General features: G+C 38.9%; 1 protein-coding gene across 5 annotated transcripts in view; it reads left to right on the top strand.

Moving 5' to 3' along the window:
• Positions 1-23,850, top strand: part of ATAD2B (ATPase family AAA domain containing 2B) — a 234,062-nt gene that overhangs the window by 71,404 nt on the left and 138,808 nt on the right. For all 5 annotated transcript variants that reach the window (XR_009209482.1, XM_058426973.1, XM_058426974.1 and 2 more), the window contains exon 14: positions 20,625-20,784. Coding sequence is in view for 4 of the 5 variants with exons in the window: in XM_058426973.1 (XP_058282956.1) it covers positions 20,625-20,784 (160 nt within the window). In the remaining variant the exon portion in view is untranslated. The remainder of the gene's footprint in view (positions 1-20,624; positions 20,785-23,850) is intronic.

The raw sequence follows: 23,850 nt of genomic DNA, 5'->3' as shown, positions 1-23,850 counted from the left end.
TTTTTAGTAGAGATGGTGTTTCACCATGTTGGCCAGGCTGGTCTTGAACTCCTGACCTCAAATGATCCGCCCGCCTCAGCCTCCCAAAGTGCTGGGATTATAGGTGTGAGCTACTGTGTCTGGCCTCGATGTCATGTATGCTAATATTTTATTCTTTTTCACTCCTCAGTAGTATTCCTTAATGTATATGTGTGTGTGTGTATACTGCTATTTATTTTTCAATCTACCATCTGATGGGAGATTTGTTTTGCATCTATTTTTAGCTATTATGATAATGCTACTACAGGTTGAGCATCCCAAATCCAAAAATCTGAAATCTGAAATGTTCCAACATTTGAAACTTTTTGAATTTTCATATGGCACTCGAAGGAAATGCTCATCAAAGCTTTTTCAGTTTTGGATTTTGGGATTCAGGAAGTTCCACTGGTAAATATAATAATGCAAGTATTCCAAAATCTGAAAAATATCCCAAATTTAAAATAATTCTGGTCTGAAGCATTTTTTTTTTTGAGATGGAGTCTCACTCTGTCGCCCAGGCTGGAGTGCAGTGGTGGGATCTTGGCTCACTACAACCTTTGCCTCCCGGGTTCAAGCAGTTTTCCTGCCTCAGCTCCCAAGTAGCTGGGATTACAGGCATGCGCCACCACACCTGGGTATTTTTTTTAATTTTTAGTAGAGACTGGGTTTCACCCTATTGGCCAGGCTGGTCATGAACTCCTGACATTGTGATCCACCCGCCTCAGGCTCCCAAAGTGCTGGAATTACAGGCATGAGCCACCATGCCCGGCCAGTCCGAAGCATTTTTGAGAGACTGGGTCTCATTCTCTTACTTAGGCTGGAGTGCAATGGTGTGATCATAGCTCACTGTAACCTCAAACTTCTAGGCCCAAGTGATCCTACTGCCTCAGCCTCCTGAGTAGCTAGAACTACAGGCATGCACTTCCCCACCTGGCTAATTTTTATATTTTTTGTAGAGACGGAGTCTCGCTATGTTTCCCTGATTGGTTTCTGACACCTAGTCTCAAGCGAGCCCTCCATCTTGGCCTCTCAAAGCGTCTCTACAAGTTTTTGTGTGGACATGTTTTCTTTTCTGTTGGGTAAATCCCTGAGAGAGGAATTTCTGGAGCCTATGGTAAATGTGTGTTTAAGTTTCTAAGGTAACACTGTACTGTTTTCCAAAGTGGTTTTACCATTTTTATTTTCCTATAACGTATGATAATTTGAGTTGTTCCTCATCCTTGCCAACAATTGGTGGTGTTAACTGTCTAACTTTAGCTGTCCTGGTGGGTGTACAGTAATGGATTTAATTTGCATTAATAGTAATACAAATAATATTAAGCTTTAATATTAATCCAGTAATATTGAGCATCTTTGTGTTTATTGCCCATTTATATATTTTCATTTGTGAAATGTCTGTTAAAATCTTTTGCCCCACTTTTTAAAATCAGAAATTAGATTGTGTATCTTGTTGTGTTGTAGTCCTTGTATTTTTTTTTTTTTTTTGAGAGAGAATCTTGCTCTGTTGCCCTGTTGGAGTGCAGTGGTGCGATCTCAGCTCACTGCAACCTCCACACCCCGTGTTGAAGTGATCCTCCTGGCTCAGCCTCTCGAGTAGCTGGGATTACAGGTGTGCGCCACCACACCCGGCTAATTTTATATTGTTAGTAGAGACAGGGTTTTGCTGTGTTGGCCAGACTGGTCTCGAACTCCTGACCTCAAGTGGTCTGCCCACCGTGGCCTCCCAAAGTGCTGGGATTACAGGCATGAGACAACACCCCTGGCCCAGTCTTTGTTTTGAAATTTTTTTCCAGTGTTCTGGCTTGTATCTTTGTTTGCTTAGTTAGGACTTTTGAAGAGTCAAGGATTTTAATTTTGATAAAGCCACCATATAGATTTAAAAAATGTATCTGTGCCTTTTGTGTTCTGCTTGAGAAAAGTTGCCCAATTAAGTGTGGCAATAATTTTCTTGGATGTTTTCTTTGAAAATATTAGTAGCGTTAGCTTTTTTTTTTTTTTGAGATAAAGTCTCGCTCTTGTGCCCCAGGCTGGAGTGCGATGTCACAATCTTGGCTTACTGCAACCTCCGCCTCCCAGGTTCAAGCAATACTCCTGCCTCGGCCCCCTGAGTAGCTGGGATTACAGGTACCTGCCACCATGCCCGGCTAATTTTTGTATTTTTGGTAGAAATGGGGTTTCACCATATTGGCCAGGCTGGTCTAGAACTCCTGACCTCAAGTGATCCACCCACCTCAGCCTCCAAAGTGCTGGGCTTACAGGCATGAGCCACCATTCCCAGCCAGTGTTAGCTCTTAATATTTAAGTCAATGATTCATTTTAAGTTAATGTTTGTGTATCAGTAAGAGGTGAGGGTTTGAGTTAATTTTTGTAGATAGTTTAAGGTATGGAGTGAAATTTATTTTTTTTAATGCAGATATTCTTTTTTTTTTCTTTGAGACGGAGTGTCACTCTGTTGCCCAGGCTGGAGTGCAGTCGTGCGATCTCAGCTCACTGTTGCCTCCACCTCCCAGGTTCAAGCGATTCTTGTGCCTCAGCCTCCTGAGTAGCTGGGATTACAGGTGTGTGCTACCACGCCTGGCGAATTTTTGTATTTTTAGTAGAGATGATGTTTCACCATGTTGGCCAAGCTGGTCTCGAACTTCTGACCTCAGGTGATTCTCCTGCCTCGGCCTCCCAAAGTGCTGGTATTACAGGCATGAGCCACCATGCCCAGCGTATTTTTTTATACAGATACTTATTTGTTCCAGAACCATATGTTGAAGAGTTTACTTTGTTAAATTTCTTGGCACGTCTTTGACAAAAATTGACCATATAAATGTGTGTCTATTCCTAGATTTGTTAGTTGATTCCATTGATCTACAGGTCTATCCTTATACCACACCACTGTCTTGATTAATGCAGCATTGTATTAGTTCGTTTTAGTATAAGTCCTCCAAATTTGTTCTTTTTCAGAATTGTTGTAGTCATCTATTATCTTTCCATATACATTTCTAAAGCTTCTTGTCAGTTTCTTTAGAAAAGACTGTTGGGATTTATTTGGGATTGCATTTAATCCTTCGATCTATTTGGGAAGAATTGCATCGTTATTCGTCTTTCAGTCTATGAACATGGTAATTCTGTTCATTTATTTAGGTATTCTTTAATTTCCTTTTCCTGTGTCTTATGGTTTTTAACATAAAGATCTTAGGCATCTTTTGTTTAATGCATCCCTAAATACTTTATTGTTCATTTAATGTGAATGGAGTTTTAAAAGAAAATTTATTTTCTAATTGCTTACTGCTGGTTTATAAAAATACAGCTGAGTTTATAGACTTTGTATCCACAACCTTGCTAAATTCATTTGTTAGTTCTATTAGCTATTTTGTGGTTTCCTTACGGTTTTATACATATACCTTATCTGCAAATAAAGGTACTTTTACTTCTTCCTTTCCAATCTATGTCTTTTATTTCTTTGGCTAGAATTCACAATTAAATAATAATGGTGATAATGGAAATCTCACTGCCTGGTTTCTTCATTGGCTATAAAACATTGAGACTTTTACCGTTGGATGTGATTTTAACTAAGTTTTTCATAGGTGCCCTTTATTACATTGAGGGATTTCCACTATATTCCTAGTTTGCTGTGAGAGTTTATTTTACTGGGATAGAGTACCGAACTTTGTAACATATTTTTTTTTTTCTGTCTCTCTTGAATTGATCATATGGCTTTTCTCCTGTATTCTATTAAGGTAGAGTATTATTTTGATTGAATTTTAGATTTTTGTTTGTTTGTTTGTTTTGGAGATGGAGTCTCACTCTGTCGCCCATGCTGGAGTGCAATGGCATGATCTCGGCTCACTGCAACCTCCACCTCCTGGGTTCAAGTGATTCTCTTGCCTCAGCCTCCCGAGTACCTGGCATTACAGGCGCCTGCCACCATGCTTGGCTGATTTTTGTGTTTTTTTTTTTTAATTTTTTTTATTTTTTATTTTTTATTTTTTTGAGATGGAGTCTCGCTCTGTCGCCCAGGCTGGAGTGCAGTGGCGCAATCTCGGCTCACTGCAAGCTCCTCCTCCCGGGTTCACGCCATTCTCCTGCCTCAGCCTCTCCGAGTAGCTGGGACTACAGGCGCCCGCCACCACGCCCGGCTAATTTTTTTGTATTTTTACTAGAGACAGGGTTTCACCGTGGTCTCGATCTCCTGACCTCATGATCCGCCTGCCTCGGCCTCCCAAAGTGCTGGGATTACAAGCGTGAGCCACCGTGCCCGGCCGATTTTTGTGTTTTTACTAGAGACAGGGTTTCACCATGTTGGTCAGGCTTGTCTTGAACTCCTGACCTCAGGTGATCCACCTGCCTCGGCCTCCCAAAATGCTGGGATTACAAGTGTGAGCCACTGCGCCTGGCCTGAATTTTAGATATTAAACTAACTTTGCATTCTTAGAATAAACCCCACTTGCTCATAATATATTGTCTTTCTAAAAAATTATTGGATTCAACTTGCTAATATAAAAAGTATTTTATTATCTGTATTAATGAGATTTTGATCTGTAATTACTCTTAAAATATCTGCATCTGGTTTTGGAATCAGTTTTTGATGTGTATTAGATGAGGTATACACTGGGTGTGATGGTGCATGCCTGTAATCCCACCACTTTGAGAGGCTGAGGCAGCAGGATGTCTTGAGTCTAGGAGTGCAAGAGCAGCCTGGGCAACATAGTGAGACCCTGTCTCGTAAAAAAAAATAGATGAGATGGCATTCCCTCTTTCTCTATTTTCTGAAAGTGTTAGTGTAAGTTTGATGTTATTCATTTCTTAAGTGTTTGAGAGAATTCACCAGTGAAAATACCTGGGCCTGGAGTTTTGTTTATGGAAAGGTTTTTGATAACAAGTTAAATTTCTTCAGTTGATACAGGGCTGTTCAAGTTTTCTATTTATTCTTAGGTCAGTTTTGGTAGTTTGGTAGTTTATCTTTAAAGGAATTTGTTCATTTCACCTAAGTCATGAAATTTACATACATTTTTTCCTACTATTCTGTTATCTCCTTAATGCCTAAATAGTCTGCAGTAATATTCTTTTCATTCCTGATGGTGATAACCTGTGTTTTCTTTTTTTTTTTCTTGATTACTCTGGCTAGAGGGTTATCAATTTTATTGGTCCTTTCTCCCACAAAGAGACAGCTTCTGTTTTCATAGATTTTCCACTATTATTTTTCTTTCCAGTTTTATACTACCTTTTTTCTTATGTTTTTAAAAATTAGTAGACTGAGGGGAATTTGTAGGTAGAGTATAAAAGATTTTTTAGGGCAGTGAAAATAGTCTGTGTTATACTGTAAGAGTGGATCCATGTCATTATATGTTTGTCCAAACCCATCGAATGTATATCATCAAGCGTGAACCTTAATGTAAACTGTGGACTTTGTAGATTGTGATGTGTCATTGTAGGTTCATCAGTTGGAATAAATGCACCACTCTGTTGGGGCATGGGTATACATATGAAGGGGCAGGTGGGGGATGTATGAAAAGTCTCTGTATTTCCTTCTCAATTTGGCTGTTAACCTAAAACTGCTCTAACAAATGGTCTTAAAAATAGACTATTCATGACTGGGCACAGTGGCTCACACCAGTAGTCCCAGCACTTTGGGAGGCCAAGGACAGTGGATCTCTTGAGCTCAGCAGTTCGAGACCAGCCTGGGCAATGTGGCAAAACCCTGTCTCTACTAAAAGTACAAAAATTAGTTGGGTGTGGTGTGCCTCTGGTCCTAGCTACTTGGGAGGCTGACGTGAGAGGATCACTTGAGCCTGGGGAGGTCAAGGCTGCAGTGAGCCACCATCGTGCCACCGCACTACAGCCTAGGTGAGAGAGTGAGGCCCTGTCTCTGAAAACAAAAAATCTCTATAAACTGGGTAGCTTAGAAATAGCAGAACATTATTTGTCATATTTCTGGAGGCTGGGATGTCCAAGATCAGGGTGCTAGCAGATTTAGTGTTTGGTAAGGACCTGCTTTCTGGTTCTGATGACTTCTCTTGTGTCCTTAAATGGTAGAAAAGACCAGCTAGCTTTTTCAGGTCTCTGTCTTTTCTTTTTTTTTTTTGAGACGGAGTCTTGCTCTGTCGCCCAGGCTGGAGTGCAGTGGCACAATCTCGGCTCACTGCAAGCTCCGCCTCCTGGGTTCACGCCATTCTCTTACCTCAGCCTCCCGAGTAGCTGGGACTACAGGCGCCTGCCACCACGCCTGGCTAATTTTTTTGTATTTTTTAGTAGAGATGGGGTTTCACTGTGGTCTCAATCTCCTGACCTTGTGATCCGCCCGCCTCAGCCTCCCAAAGTGCTGGGATTACAAGCGTGAGCCACCACGCCCGGTTCAGGTCTCCTTATGAAGGCAGGAATCCTCTTTATGAGGGTTTTGCCCTTGCGTCCTAATTACCTCCCAAAGGTTCCACCTCTTAACACTCTTAACACCTTAGCTCTTAACTCTTAATACCTCTTAACCACATTACATTGGTGATTAGGTTTCAATGTATGAATTTTAGGGGAGTAGAAACATTCCATTCATAGCAGGCAGTTTTAGGGTTTCAACAAATGTGTAATGACACGTATCTGCTCTTACAGTATCATACAGAATATTTTCACTTCTCCCAAATCCTCTATTCATTCATCCCCCCTTCTCTTCTGCCCTGCAGAGCCCTCCCTCTCTCCCCAGCAACCACTGATCTTTTTACTATCTCCATAATTTTGCCTTTTCCAGAATGTCATATAGTTGGAATCAAACAGTATGTAGTTTTTTCAGATTGGCTTCTTTTATATAGCAGTATGTATCTCAGGTCTCCCAAGTCTTTTCTGTTTGTTTTTAATTTAACTCCCTTTTTCAGATTAAGATGGAAGCTTAGAAATTGATTGAAACTTTTATTTTTTTCTAATATAGGCATTGACTCCTGTAAATTTCCCTCTAAGCAATGCTTCAGCTACATCCCACAGTTTTTGACATGTATTCACTGTCATTCAGTTCAAAATAATTTCCAATTTCTCTTGTCATGTTTTATTTGACACAATCATTATGTATTTAATTTAGATGTATATTTAATTTACAAATAGCTGTGGTTATTTTTCCTGATTATTTTATTGTTATTTACTTCTAATTTAGTTTTATTGTGATCTAGAGATCATAACTCTTAAAGTAATTTTTTTTTTTTTTGAGACGGAGTCTCGCTCTGTTGCCCAGGCTGGAGTGCAGTGGTGCGATCTCAGCTCACTGCGAGCTCCGCCTTCCGGTTTCAGGCCATTCTCCTGCCTCAGCCTCCTGAGTAGCTGGGACTGCAGAGGCATGCCACCACACCCAGCTAATTTTTTTTGTATTGAAGTCATTTTTAAATTTATTGCATTCTCCTTTATGTCCCAGTGTATCCTGTGAATTTGTATTCTGCTATTTATGGTATAGTGTTCTGTAAATATAAAATAAGACAAGGCATTAATAGTGTTATGCAGACTCTTTTGTGGGGTTTTATTTTTTTGAGACGGAGTTTCACTCTGTCGCCCAGGCTGGAGTGCAGTGGCTCTGTCTGGCTCACTGCAACCTCCACCTCCTGGGTTCAAGTGATTCTCCTGCTTCAGCCTCCTGAGCAGCTGGGATTACAGGCCTGCACCACCACACCCAGCTAATTTTTGTATTTTTGTAGAGATGGGGTTTCACCATGTTGGCCAGGCTGGTCTTGAACTCCTGACTTCAAGTGATCTGCCTGCCTCTACCTCCCAAAGTGCTGGGATTACAGGTGTGAGCCACCATGCCTGGCCTCTTTTGTTTTCTTACAGATGTTTAGGTCTAATTCTATTGATGGCAGAGACAAATATGTTAAAATGTCCAGTTATGATGAATTCTTTGTCCCTTTAATTCTGCCAGTTTTTGTCTCACATTTTAAAATTTTATATTAGTTTCATACACATTTATTGCGTCTTTATGTTGATGTTGCTTTCTTATATTATGAAATGTCCATGTTTATCTCATAATACACTTAATTTTGAAATCTATTTTTATCAGATAATAATTCACCTATTCTAGACTTCATGCTGTTTGTGTGGTATATGTTTTGCCATTAACTTGCTTTCAACCTGTGTTGTTCATAGACCATATAAATTGGGGTCTTATTTTCTTAATTGCATTGTCTCTTAATTTTAATTTGACTGTTTAGTCAATGTTTAATGTAATTATTGATATATTTGAATTGGGAGTCTTTTCATTTCCATTTTCTATTTGTGTCTGATTCTTTCTTTTTCTTTCTTTTTTGCCTTTTTAAAAAACGCTTTGAAACTTTGAAAGTTTTTTTTTAGAGTCTCAATTTTGCTATTGACTTTTAAAAAGAGCTTTATTGAGGTATAATTGACATAAAATATATACTATATATATGTACACAATATTGACATTGATAAAGAGTAAAACTTGGAAGGTTTTAACATACATATATACTTGTGAAGCCGTAACTACAATCAAGACAATGAAAATACCATTTCCTTCAAAATGGACACTTATACTTTAGTGTGATTATTGATATGGTTAGGTTTAAATTTATCATCTAGATGTTTTTCTATTAGCGTATCTGTTTCTTGTTTCCCTTTTCCTATTGTCCCACCTTCATTTGGATTAGTTGAATAATTTTTATGATTCCAGTTTGTTTCCATTGCTGGATTATTAGCCATTACTGTTTATTATTTTCATAGTAACTTTAGGGTTTACGATGTATGTCTTTAACTTGTAACCATCTACCTTCAATTGATGATAGGCCATTTCACGTATAATATGGGAACCTTGAAATAGTATACTTGCATTTTTCTTCTGAGGTTTGTGCTATTGTCATACATTTTTTATTTTTTGAGACAGAGTCTCACTCTGTCACCCAGGCTGGAGTGCGGTGGCGCAGTCTCGGCTCACTGCAACCTCTGCTTCCCGGGTTCAAGCAGTTCTCCTGCCTAAGCCTCCTGCGTAGCTGGAATTGCAGGTGCACGCCACTATGCGTGGCTAATTTTTGTATTTTTAGTAGAGACATGGTCTCGAGCTCCTGACTGCAAGTGATCCGCCTGCCTTGGCCTACCAAAGTGCTGGGATTATAGGTGTGAGCCCTTGTGCCTGGCCTTATACATTTTATTTTTAAAACTTTAAAAACGATTGAAGAATTGTAAATAAAAATATCTTAAATATTTTTTATACTTACCATTTCTGGTGCTCTCTGTCCTTTTGTAGATGTTCATATTTCCAGTTAGTATCAGTTTCTTTATGCATACGTTTCTTACAATGTGGGCCTGCAAGTGACAAGTTCTTTTGACTTTTCCATATCTGAAAACACTTTTTTTTTTTTTGGGATGAAGTCTCACTCTGTTGCCCAGGTCAGAGTGCAGTGGTGCGATCTCTGCTCACTTGCAACCTCCGCCTCCTGGGTTCAAGTGATTCTCCTGCCTCAGCCTCCCGAGTAGCTGGGGCTACAGGTGCCCACCCTGTACCTGGCTAATTTTTGTATTTTTAGTAGAGCTGGAGTTTCACCATGTTGGCCAGCCTTTGTTTTTGAAGAGTATTTTCTCTGGGTATAGAATTTGAAGTTGACACTTTTTTCTTTTTCTTTCCATACTTTAAAGATGTTGGTCTTCCTTCTTCTCATTTGTATTGCTTCAGTAATGAATTCTGCTTTATTTCTATTTTTGTTTCTTTGTATGTAATGTATCTTTTTTCTGGGTACATTTAATTTTTTTTTCCTTCTTCACTGGTTTTGTGCGATTTAATGATATATCTTGGTGGAATTTTCTCCCCTTTTCTCATTCTTGGATTGAGCTTCTTGGGTGTGTTTTTCATCACACTTGTAAAGTTTTTGGCCACTATTTATTCATTATTTTTTCTGTCCTCCCCACCTCCTGTCTCCTCTTTCCTTTTGGGCCTCTAATTACACATATGTTAAGTTTCTTGATGTTGTCCCATAGTTTGCTGAAACTTTGTTAATTTTGCTTCAAATTATCTTTTCTGTATTTCATTTTGGTTAGTTTCTGTTGCTGTGACTTTTAGTTCACTAATCTTTTCTTTTGAAATGTCTAATCTGCTATTAATCCTATTCATTATGTTTTTGCCTCATGTTTTTGTTTTCATCTATATATGTATATATATATATATATAGAACTTTTCAATATCTGGAATATAGTTATAATGCCTACTTTAATGTCTTTGTCTGCCAATTCTAATATTGTATTTCTGGGTTAGTTTTATTTTATTGATTTTTCTCATTACGGATTGTGTTTTCCTGTTTCATTGCATGCTTTGCAATATTTATTGGATGCCAGATGTAAATTTTACCTTGTTGAGTGCTAGCTATATTACTGTAAGTAGATATTCTTGAAGTGGTTTTGTTGTGTTTTGTTTTGTTTTTTTCCTTTTGAGACACAGTTAGTCTACTTGAAAACAGTTTGATTCTTTGGAATCTTGCTTTTAAAATTTGTCAGCTGGGCGCAGTGGCTCACACCAGTAATCCCAGCACTTTGGGAGGCCGAGGCGTGTGTATCACCTGAGGTCAGGAGTTTGAGACCAGCCTGGCCAACATGGTGAAACCTTGCCTCTACTAAAAATACAAAAAATTAACTGGGCATGGTGGCGGGGGCCTGTAATCCCACCTACTTGGGAGGCTGAAGCAAGAGAATCACTTGAACCTGGGAAGTGGAGGTTGCGGTGAGCTGAGATGACGCCACCGCACTCCAGCCTGGGTGACAGAGTGAGACTCTGTCTCAAAAAAACAAAAACAAAAACAAAAAAAAGGATTTGTGATATGGATCTTGAGTAGCCCTGAGTGTAGGACTAATTATTCCCTGCTACTGATGCAGTATCATTTTGTGTATTCATGGGCAATGACCTTTGAATCATGAGGTTTACCAGTTCGGCAGGTGGGAACTGGCACTATTCCTGGCTCTCTGTGAGTGTAGAGTACTCTTATTTCTAGTTCTTCTGAGTGTTTTTTTCCCTAAGCCTTGGGTAGTTTCATCACATGTATGCACTGATTGGTATTTAATTGAAGAGCTGAGGAGTTTTGTGCACATTTCCTGAGTTTTCTTTCTGTGGAGCAGTCTCCTCTGTGGTACTCTTTCCTGTAGACCCTAGTCGTCTTGGTCTCCCTGGAATCTCAACTCCGACTCTTCCACTTAGTGAGTTAGCTGGCCTCTGCCGGGATTCCATCGGCCTGCATCACAGCCTGTAATTGGAGAGCCATTAATTAGATTGTTGTTCCCACATTTTGTAATATTTGGGTTTTCTCTTGCTGCTTTCAGTATCTTGCTCTGTATCTTTTACTTTCAGCAGTTTAGCCATGACATGCCTCTGTGTGGCTTTCTTTGTGTTTATTCTGATTTTGTATCTACAAATTTGTCCTTTTTCAGTCTTTTTCTGTTTTCACCTTGGATAATTTTTGTCTGTCTTTAGTCAATCTTCACTTATTTTTGTTTTGTCATGTCCATTTGGTTATGTTCATCCAACACATTTTTTTATTTCAGAAATTGTATTTTTTAGTCCTAGGACTTACATTTGATTGTTTTTCATTGTTTCTGTTTTTCCAGTGTGATTTTCATGCATTTAAGCATGTTGTATTTTATTTAATTGAGCTTCGTTACAATAGTTGCTTTAAAATTCTGTTATGTTAGCTTCAACATTTGGTTTATCTCATGTTAGAGCCACTTGGTTTTCTTTTCTCTTGAGAATGTGTTCTTTTTATTGGTTCTTAATTTGTTGGGCAGTTTTGGATTGTGTCCTGGATTTTATTATTGCTAGTTTTTGGAGACTCTGGATTCTGTTATTTTTATTTTGTGAGCCACATTTCCTTTTTCTTAGGAGACAATTTTCTGAGTTAGGCTTGAAATGCATTCAGTTTCTTAACTGGGAGCTTTGATCTCCTTTCAGACCTTTTGTCTTTGGCTAGATCCTTTGAGTCTGCTCCCTGCTTTGTTGTTCAGGACCAGCTAGAGATCTGGGTAGACTGAGTTTGGGGTGTCCTTACTAGCTCTTGCCCTTTTGTGGCCCCCCTTATTCTTTAATATTGATAACTTCCTACCTTCTCTTTTCTAGACTCTTATGCTGAAAAGTTAATAAGGCACCCCCCCAACCCCTGTTGAATATTCTCTCTCCCCCTCACTGCAGTTAGTCCCAGACTAAAAGCTAGAGAGAAGGAAACTTACTTTTTCTTCTCCAAGTGACCATGAACTCCCACCGTGTTTCCATTCTCTGAGTGACCATGAACTCCCCCCGGAACCCATCTGTCTCTGTTTACTCACCAGAAATGTCAGGTATCTATTCATGTATTATAATGCATAGGCTTTGTAGTTGTTTTTTGAGGGGTGCTCTGATTAGGTCTTTATTATAACCTGCAAGTAGAACTCTTGGTTATCCAGTATGCAGGTTTGAATTTCTAGAGTAATCATTAGTAAAATAGAAATGTAATGTGTAGTTCCTAAACTATTAGTGGGGGAAAATAGAATAATTTTTAAAAGTCAATCCAAAAGCAATCAAGAAGAGAAGTGAGGGAAATCATATAACCGATGGGGAAAATAGCACAAAATATGATTATAGATTTAAACCCAAATATATCAATAATGACCTGAAATATAAGGGGAGTAAATGTTCTTGTTAAAAGACAAAGATTGTCAGATTGGCAAAAAACAAAATATAATGATGTTTTGTTTATAAGTGAGACATCTACATGTAAGGATACAAAAAGGTTCAAAGTAAAATAGTGGAAAAAAATAGCACAAAAACAAACATTCATAGCAGCATTATTCACACTAGCCCAAAAGTAGAAATAACCCAAATGTCCATCAACTGATGAATAGGTAAATGAAATGTGATATATCCATACGATGAAATCTTATTCAGCCTTAAAAAGGAATGAATTTCTGGATGGGTGTGGTGGCCTCATGCTTGTAGTTCCAGCAGTTTGGGAGGCCAAGGTGGGAGAATTGCTTGAGCCTAGGAGTTTGAGGTCAGCCTGGGCAACATAACTAGAAGCTGTCTCTACAAATAATAAAAAATTAGCTGCGTGTCATGGCCTGTGTCTCTGGTCCCACCTACTCAGGAGGCTGAGATGAGAGGATTGCTTGAGCCTAGGAGGTCAAGGCAGTAGTGTGTTGTGATAATACTACTGTACTCCAGCCTGGGCAACAGAGTGAGACCCCATCCCTCCACAAAGAAAAGAAAAGAAAAGAAAAATTCTGACACATGCCACACCATGGATGAATCTTGAAGACATTATGCTATATGGAATAAGCCAGACACAAAAGGCCACATATTGTATGATTCTGTTTATATGAAATGTCCACAATAATTAAATCCATTAAATAGTGTAAAATTGTATCACGTAAATACTAACAGTTGGTATTGCTACATTAATTTTAGACAAAATAGACCATAAGTCAGAAAGCATTACTGTGCATATAAAAAAGAAATCTTATAATGATAAAAAATTCAGTTTACTAGAAGATATAACAATTAGGCCGGGCATGGTGGCTCATGCCTGTAATCCCAGCACTCTGGGAGGCTAAAGGTAGAAGGATCATTTGAGCTCAGGAGTTCAAGACCAGCCTGGGCAACATAATGAGAACCCATCCGTACAAAAAAAAAAAAAAAAATAGCCATGCGTGATAGTGCGTGCCTGTCCTATCAGTGTCCTATCACTATCAGTAGCCCTTACGTACTCAGGAGGCTGAAGTAGGAGGATTGCTTGAGCCTGGGTGGTCGAGGCTGCAGTGAACCATGATCGTGCCACTGCACTCCATCCTGGGTGACAGAGTGAGACCCTGTCTTAAAAGTAACAATTTAAAATCTACAATTCTCTAATAACCATAGTTCAAACTATGTAAAACAAAAATTGACAGAACTACGAGGTAGAAGAGTCAAATTGATCATCATTGTGGGAGAGATCCTGTACATCTCTCAGTAATTGGTAGATCAGGCTCAGCAAAAAAATCATTTAATGGTCTACAGATTAATTTGAGCCACCACATTTCAGGAATCTGATCTAATGGGCATACTTATCTAAGACAAATGTAGAATGGACACTCTTTTCAAACATATACCATATTTATGAAAATTGATCATATAATGTGCCTTAAAGCACATTTTAACTAATTTTCTAAAGTTTGGTAATATACAAAACAGAAAAATAACAAAAAGCAAATAATTTTATGTTCATAATTAAGAACTATAGCTCTAAAGTCTAAATGACCTGTGTTGTAAAGACAAAAATCATAGCCAACAATATGTGAGCTGAAAACAAAGATATAGTAGAAATCAAGAAGGCCAAAAGTTGGTTCTTTGAAAAAAACTAATAAAGTTGGTTCTTTGAAAAAACTGACAAGCCTCTGGCATGCTTGGTCATGATAAAAAGAAGACAGATAAGCAGTATTAGGAAAGCAAAATGTAATGTTTTGGTTTTTTTAGACATCAAAGGTTAAGAGCATAAAGACCTAAGCTTAAGAGGTAAAAGGAGAACTTTTAGAAAAAACGTAGGGGAAAATCTTTATGACTTGTATGTTAATGTTTATAGCAGGTTTTTTGTAATACCCCAGAACTGAAAACAATCCAGGTGGCCATCAACATGTGAATGGATAAACAACATGTGAATGGATAAAAAATGATAGAATATTACTTAGCAATTAAAAAGAATAAACTATTATCAAACCAGTAACACGGATGAATCTCAGAATATGCTGAATGCAAGAATCTAGGAATAAAAAGAGTACTTACTGTATGATCCCATGTATATAAAATTTTAAGTAATGCAAAGTAATCTGTAGTGACAGAATACAGATGAATGGTTCCCTAGGGGTTGGGTAAAGGAGGCCAAGGAGGGTCTAAGGAGTATGAGGAAGAACATAATGGATATGTTAACTTATTTTAGTTGTGGTGATGGTTTCACAGTATACATACTTCAAAACTTATCGAAATGTGTACTTTAAATATGTGCAGGGTTTTGTATGTCAATTATACCTTCATAAAACTTGGTATGAGAAAATTCATTGGAAACTAGTCTCACTTGTGAACATGTATAAAAATCCTAAACAGATTGGTAGAGCTTTACATCAGGAAGATATAAAAAGGATAATATGACTAAATTGATTTTATTTCAAATATACAAGGTTTATTTAATATGAGGGAAGTCAGTTAATGTTAATTTATCACATTTTCATATTAGAGAAAAATCAAGATGATCACCTCAATAGATGTGGAAGAAATGTTTAATAAAATTCAATGTTTAGTCATAATAAAGTCTTCATCTTACAGAACAAGGAATATAAAGTATTTCCTTAAAGGTAGCTACAGAAAAACTTACAACAAACAGACTTAATGTTCAAACATGAAATCTTTTCTTATAATACGGGGAATATGACAAGCATGTTTGTTTTGCTATGAACACTTCTGACCAATACTGTTCTATAGATCGCAGTCAGTGTAGTCTGGTAAGACAAAGCTATACAAGATACGCATATTGAAGAGGAAGAAACAGTACTCTTATCATTTGTAGATGATGCAATTATGTATGTAGGAATTGCAAAGTAATCTGTAGATAGATGCTAAGAAGGTTAGACCAATCAATATAAACATAAATTTTGTATTTTTGTTGCTAGTAATTGTGTAAAAATGAAAAGTTACCGTTTGCAATCTCATTAGCAAAAAGTTTCTATGAGTAAGTCTAAGAAGTCTCATGTTACATTTATACAGAAAATATTAAAACTTGATTGGCAAACATTAAAGATTAAATAAATGGAAAGAAATATTTTTCAATTATCTTTTCTTCTGTAAGGTGGGAGCACTTGCTCTACTAGTTATTAAGGCCTCTTAGGGTTAAGAAAAGTTGATATTGGCAGAAGACTAGACAAATAGATGAATGGAATGGAGCCCAGAGCCATAAATAAATGCACACACATATGGATGCCTAATTTATGGTAAAAGAGACAGTGCAGATGCTGTTGGGAAAAGATGACCTTTTCTATAAATAATGCTGGGAAAATTGGATATCTCTTTGGTGGGAAAAAAACCTGGATTCCTCTACACACCATACAAAACAATTCATTTCATTGGATTTTAGATCTATATTTGAAAGGTGAAACAACACTTTTAGAAGATAACGTAAGAGAGAGAATTTGAGACAAGCAAGTAGGCCTTGAATATTGTGTCAAATAGTTTGGACTTTTAATTTCCCTACATTAATAGGAGTTGCTAAAGGATTTTGATCCAAGGGTTGGCCATTCAGATTTTTTTTTTTTAAAGACAACTTTTGGTATAATTTAAGTTAGATTTTAATTCTGTTTCTGGCCCTGTCTGAGACTTTATCATCTGAAGACTTTTCAGTTACAAGACACTTAAAAATGCAGATAAATTCCAACAAACACTTGAAATGACAATCTGTAATTGGAAGATACTAAGGAAAGATTGGAGGTTAAATATGAATTTATATTTGAGGCTACTTATACTCCCCACCACTTTTATATCTTGAATGAGAAACCTAGGTCACTAATTTTCAGTTATTCATTTTGAAAAGAAGAATCACACATCCTTCCTTCACACATACACTGGGTATCTAGCATTTTGATTCCGCTTATAGATTTTGGAAACACAGCTAGAGCAGTGTGTTTGGGAAGGAGAATGATTTCTTTAACATGTTGAACATATTGGAGAAGTTATTTTAGGCAAGTGTTAGCAATAAGAGTAAAGGAATAGAAATGAGAGCAGTTGGAAAACACTAGAAAGAACATTGTTACTAGAACTACAGTTTCTGTTATAATTAGACATGAAACACTTATATTCAGAAATGTTTAAGTCATATTTTTTAAAAACTACTCTAAAATATGCAGAAAATAATTTTGAGTTCAACATAAAGTGGTAGCCATTCTAAAGGAATTGTCCAAAGGTATAACAATAATATAAATCTAATATAAAAGAAACTGAACGTCATATACATTTCCAGACATTTAAAACCTGCCTAGATTGCTGTCTATTAAAAACAAACTATTGTATTTTTTCTTCTTAAGAAAAACAGCTTTATTGAGATACAGTTCACAGTGATGGCAGTGGCAGGCCAAGTGGAGTGGCCACTGTCATCATGCCTGCTGTATTGGGGAGGTGTAGCCGGGGCTGCACATTCCACAGAGCTGGTGGAAGCCGGGGACAAGTGGGAATCCCATCCCTTTTGAGTCGGTGGGATGGGAGCTCCCCGGCTGCAGCTGCAGCCACCCAAGTTATGGCTGTGGACCCGGGCCTCCCTCTGCTCTTGCGGGGGCCTGGGAGCAGGCAGGGGTCCTGCCCTCCTGGGTGCATCTACAGCTGCCCAAGTCATGGCTGTGGAGCCTGGCATTCCTGCACTCTGGGAGGCCTGGGAAGGCCTCCCCTGTCTCCGCAGGCTCAGAGGTGTCTGCTTCCACTGCCTGGCCTCTCCCCACTCCCACACCCGCTCTGATCTTGGAGCAAGGTTGGGGCCAAGCCTGGGTGTTGTTGCAGCCTGGCTGGTTGTGCTCACTCTTGGGGTTAGTGCTACATGCCAACCCCCTACTGCCTCAGCCCCCTCCAGACTTTGGGTGCCGATGAACATGGGAGGGAAGCTGAGCGGTTGGCTGAGGGCAGCTTGGCACTGGCCTGCAGGTGCCCCTTGGCATTAACAGCTTGGGCACCATTAATGGCAGCAGGAGGCAGACAAGGCTCCTAGGCAGAAGGGGGTGGGTCCCTGGTGAGACCCACCTTCAGGCTAGGGAGGGCCTGAAGGTTGGCCGGGCTGCCAGTCCCACAGACTGGAGTGGGAACTTGTGGTGCCTTTTCTGGGCCTGCCCATGGCCACCCCATGGACCAATTGGTGTGTACTTCCTTCCATCTGAGTCCCATAAAAGCCCCGGCTCAGCCAGAGCTCAGTGGACATCAGGAGGACCAACTTCAGAGAGGAGCTACCCCCTCCAGGGCCACCTCTCTGCTGAGAGCTACAGGTGTCAGGATGACCAGCTGCAGAGAGGAGCTACCCACTCCAGGACCTCCTCTCTGCTGAGAGCTGAACACTCAACATGACGACCTGCCTGTAGAGAGGAGCTGCCAACTCCAGGATCTCCTCTGAGCTATTCTGTCACTCAATAAAGCTCCTCTTCACCTTGCTCATCCTCCACTTGTCTGCATACCTTGTTCTTCCTGGACGCAGGACAAGAACTCAGGACCTGTCAGATGGCAGGGGTGAAAGAGCTATAATACAAACAGGGCTGAAACATGCCCCTTGCTCACCATTTTGTGGGTGAAGAGGAGAGAAGAGCTGCAGCCCTTCAGGGAGCCCAGGCCTGGGAGCTCCCCGAGCCAGGGCTGTGACTTTGGGGCCCTGCAGTTCCTGGAGTCTCCAAGCTTCCAGGTACCACCATGTTCCCCAATGGCAGCTGTAGAAGCTGCTTGCAGTGTGCCTGGTCCAGCCACAGCCTCACAGAGAGCCAGCACCTGTGCCAGCACCTGGAGCTGCCCGCTGTGGTGCAGCAGCCGGCATGCCAGACTGTGCGCAGTGGCTGGACCTCACACTTGCTCATTCAAACACCCCTTGTGGCCCCATGCCTGGCTTGCCCCTGGCAGGCACGGGATACAGGCTGGTAGTGTGAGCCGAGTGCAGTCAGGTCGAGTGGGTGGAATGAGCCCAGCAGGTCTAAGCAAAACTGAGGCAGAGGCACTATCAGCCACAGAGGTTTCCAGCCAGAAAAGCGACCCTGACAAGGACCCCATAATAACAGCTGTACAGTTCACTCATTTTTGTTTTTTTTTTTTTTGAGACGGAGTTTTGCTCTTGTCACCCAGTCTGGAGTACAATGGTGCGACTTCAGCTCACTGCAACCTCCACCTCCTGGGTTCAAGCGATTCTCCTGCCTCAGCCTCCCAAGTAGCTGGGATTACAGGTGCCTGCCACCGTGCCTAGCTAAATTTTGTGTTTTTAGTAGAGATGGGGTTTCACGATGTTGGCCAGGCTGGTCTCGAATTCCTGACCTCAGACGATCCACCCGCCTCAGGCTCCCAAAGTGCTGGAATTACAGGCGTGAGCCACCGTGCCCAGCTCAGTTCACTTATTTGAACTGCATAGTTCAGTGACTTTCAGTATATTTACAAAGTTGTGTAACCATCACTACAGTCAATTTTAGAACATTTTCATCACCCCAGAAACCTTAAACCCTTTAGCCATCACTCCCAACCTTCCCCTCATCCTTCCAAGCTCTAGGCAACTTCTAATATACTTTCTTTTTCTATAGATTTGCCTGTTTGGGATATCTTGTGTAAATGAAATCATATAATATGTGGCCTTTTGTGTCTAGCTTCCTTAGCAAAGTGATTTCAAGATTCATCCATGTTGTTGTAGCTGTTCGTACTTCATTTATTTTTATTGAGGAATACTATTCCATTGTATGGATATACCACATTTATTCTATTTATTTATCAGTTGATGGACATTTGGGTTTCTTCCACTTTTTGGCTATTATGAAAAGTACTGCTGTGAACATTAGTGTAAAAGTTTTTTTGTGGACATTGCTGGATCATTTGGCAACTCTTATGTTTAACAGAGGTACTGCAATACTCTTTTTCCAAAGAGGAACATCATTTTACATTCCCACCAATCAGTCAGTGTATGAGTGTTCCAACTTCTCTACATCCTCATGAAAAGCTGTTAATTATCTGTCTGTCTGATTATAGTCATACTGGTGGTTTTGAAGTGGCATCTCATTTGGTTTAATTTGCTTATGCTTAATGACTATTGATGTGGTTTTGTATATCGTCCTTGGAGAAATGTCTATACAAATTTTTTGCCTAATTTTTTAAAAATATTTTTTGTTTTTAGAGATGGGGTCTCACTATGTTCCCCAGGCTGATCTCAAACTCCTAGGTTCAAGCAATCTGCCCGCCTCGGCCTCCCAAAGCGCCTGGCCCTTTTGCCTACTTTTAAATTTTATTATTTGTCTTTGTATTGTTTACTTGTTCAGTTGTAATTGTTCATTATATATATTATCAAATATATGATTTACAAATATTCTTAGGTTATATTTTTACTTTCCTGATAGTATCCTTTGAAACAGAAAAGTTTTTAATTTTGATGAAGTCCATTTTTTTTTGATTGCCAAGGTTTAGGTGTCTACTATATTTTCTGAATGCCTTTGAAAATAATTTTTGTAAATCACTCCATCCTGCATTAAAATATAATCATGCTACAGTTATTTTGTTAGCATTAAAGACTGATAAGCCGGGTACTGTGGCTCACGTCTGTAATCCCAGCACTTTGCGAGGCCGAGGCAGGTGGATTGCCTGAGGTCAGGAGTTCGAGACCAGCCTGACCAATATAGTGAAACCCCATCTCTACTAAAAATACAAAAATTAGCTGGGCGTGGTGGCATGCGCCTGTAGTCCCAGCTACTTGGGAGGCTGAGGCAGGAGAATTGCTTCAACCCGGGAGGCGGAGATTGCAGTGAGCCGAGATCGCACCACTGCACTCCAGCCTGGGCAACAGGGTGACACTCCGTCTCAAAAAAAAAAAAAAAAAGAAAGAAAGACTGATAAAATTATTGTAAGCAGCGGTGTTTACAATTCTTTTTTTTTTTAATTTTGCCTGAAAATTATTTTACAGCTCTATAGTATCAACCCTCCTTGCTCTTATGGATGGATTAGATAATAGGGGTGAAATTGTTGTTATTGGTGCTACAAACAGACTTGACTCTATAGATCCTGCACTCAGGAGACCTGGTCGTTTTGACAGAGAATTCCTCTTCAACCTGCCTGATCAAAAGGTAAGAGTTTTTGTTTTCAATATGTTAGCATTTATATGTAATTCTACTATAAGGCATATGTTCTGAGGGTGATATTTTATGAATTTTCATTGTTCAGATTTTGTGGTTAAGGATATCTTAGCTAATACTTTAAAAACCTATAATTATGGAACAGTTTTTTTCTATTAACAATTATAAGAGAGTTTATGATTCTTTAGGCAGCAAGAGGAAAGCTCTTGATAGGTCACTGTAGATGCTTACTTGCACTTTAGTTCTCCAGATTGTAGTAACTGTCCTGTATGGCAGTTTATGTGTCCCTAGTTAGCCAAAGTAACTTTATTCTCATAAAATAATGTTTTTATAGAGTATTAGTGGGTTTATGAATAAGGACCCAGTACCCAAATTTTCATAGAAATTGCTATATTTAATTAAAAGCAACAAACTTTATTCATTATGGTATAAAGTTTTTTTTAAAAGAATGTATTAATAATACAGGGCAATGTTTATCATTATGTAAATGTTATATGAAATACAAAGGTTTTTTTTTTTCCAATTCAGCTTGAAACTTTTAATATTATTCTTGGTTTGACTAGTATAATCTGACTGGCTTTTCATTAGAAACTCAAATTTGAGAGGAAGAGATACATGCAAAGGAGGTATACTGTATGTGAATATGTATAGCTTTGTTTTTGGACCTCTATGTGAAATGCCTGGTTTACATACCTAGATGTGAAAGTCTTAGTAATTTGGACTATATGGAAGACCATAGAGAAACAAAGGCAATGGCTTCCTGTGTAGAGCAGTTCATACCTCAGTTTGACATTAGTCTCCACAATCACCAGTAGTTGACTCAGATTTGGATTGACAATTCAATTTACAGGCTTTAAATTGGCACCAGGTTTATATAGCTTTGTCAGGACAGGAAACAGCATATACAGCATTATTTTCATTGCCCAAGTGCAGCCTTCAGGAATGTATCAGTGCATATTGGTGTGTTTATTTGTAGCAGATAGGGCTGAAGTAGGTAGTCTACTTCCGCATGGGGAAGCATCAGCTTTTTTGTTTGGGAAATCTAACAACAGTCCAAGCACAGCTTTTATACTCTTCAGTACATGGGGAAATGTGCTTAGTTCTGAGACACAGCACAGGAAAGCCATTTCCTTGATTTCCCAATTGTCTTCTGTACTATCTTAGCTAAGCAGGCCTCGGAGTCTATATGCCAATGATAGCCCTCACAGTCCAGGTTCAGTTCACACAAATCAAGGGTTTAACAGTAAACAAGATTTAGAACAGCACTGTCTAATAGAATTTTCTGTGATGATGGAAATGTTCTATTTTGGCATTGTTCTTTGAGCAGCCTGCATTGTGGTAGACACTAGCCACATGTGGCTGTTGAGCACTTAAAATGTGGCTAGTGTGACTAAAGAACTGCATTTTAAATTTTATTTAGTCTTAGTTAATTTAAAATTTAAATAAAATGGCATTGTGTGGCTCATGGCTTACTGTATTGCACAGCATGGATCTTGAACATAGTTTTCCACATTAACTTTCCCTTTCTAACATTTCGAGGAAACAGTTTTGTGAGACTGAAATCTAAATCATTCTTCTCAAGCCTGGGTCTGTGGAAAGGCCTATGCTGGCTGTTTACCTTTTTCCCTTAAATAGTTTTTAAGGTCCTGAGACTAGATGAGATTACCAAGTCTTCTCTCTTACAGAGCAGTCAGTAAGGTAAGAGGAAAACTAAGAGAGTGTGGTGTTCTGGTAGCCAAGTGAAGAGAATGTATCAATGAGGAGGATGTGATTAACCATGTCACATGTTGCTAAGTCCATTCAGCTAAGGACAGAAAATTGGTCATTGTATTTATCATTATGTAGGTCGTCAGTGAATCTGATGAGAACAGTTTCAGTTAGTAGTGGGTGCAAAAGCTTAATTGGAGTGTGTTAGTTCAAGAGAAAGTGGGAAGGAATTGGAGGGAGGGAATATAGATATGTTTTAAAAAGAGTTTTTTTGCAAAGGGAAGCAAATAATTTAGGTGATATGATATTGAAGGAAGCAGGGGCAAGATAATGTGTTTCATTGTTTTCAAGATGGAAGAAGTATCTAGTAGAAAAGGGAATTTTTATGTGAAATTGAGAGATCGCGCCACTGCACTCCAGCCTGGGCGACAGAGCGAGACTCCGTCTCAAAAAAAAAAAAAAAAAAAAAAAAAAAGTGATAGGATTTAGCATAAAAGTGGCGTGAATGACTTTAGATAGGAGCTGGCTAGTTCATCTGTGACAACAGAGAGAAGACAGAATATTGTTGGCACACATGCTGATGGGTGGACATCTTTGGTGATTAGGATGTGGGGAGTCTGGAAGTTTTTTTCTGATTGCTTCAGTTTTCTCAGTGAATTGGGAGGCACGGTCATCAGCAGAGTGTGAAGATGTGCTGTGAAATAGTCTGCTAGGAGAAAGACATGATGAATGGCCTACGGAAGTATTAAGAGTAGTAATAAGGACCCATTTGGGTCATTAATTTAAAGTGATACCAGTCAGTGTCTCAGTCCTGTGGTTTGGCCAATAGAATATCATGACTCTTGCTATTTGATTAAGTAAAAGATTAATAAAAGTAAATCTTGGTTTCAAATTTTAATAATTTTGTTAACTATTTGCATAAAATAGTACACACCTTCTATATGCAATAATGATTTTTAATTTCTTTTATTTTCCTTAATCATCATTTTTATGATTGTTATAAGTAATATATATTTGTATGTGTACTTGTAGATTCTGAAAAATGAGGGGCTTGAATTTGCCTTTGACGTTTAATAGTAGAGGAAGGTACTTTGTATTAGAGGAAGCCCTTTGACTTACTATTCGGTATGCCATATAGAGTAAAATACATAATGAACAGTTCTTGATTTCTACATTTAAATAATTTTTTCTTCATTCCATGTCTTGTTTTTAGTATGACAAAAGGAAGGTGACTTTGATTGGGTTATATAGGGAAAGAGCATTATTAGGGACCTGAAGATAACTTGCTAACCTTAGATAATTCGTTACTTTAAACCTCTTTTTAGGGAAATGAGAGGATATGAATGGATC

Source organism: Hylobates moloch, unplaced genomic scaffold, assembly GCF_009828535.3.
Source record: "Hylobates moloch isolate HMO894 unplaced genomic scaffold, HMol_V3 SCAFFOLD_13, whole genome shotgun sequence".
Classification (NCBI taxonomy): Eukaryota; Metazoa; Chordata; class Mammalia; order Primates; family Hylobatidae; genus Hylobates; species Hylobates moloch.
The sequence above is the reverse complement of the archived record's forward strand: the minus strand, read 5'-3'. Positions and strand labels throughout refer to the sequence as shown.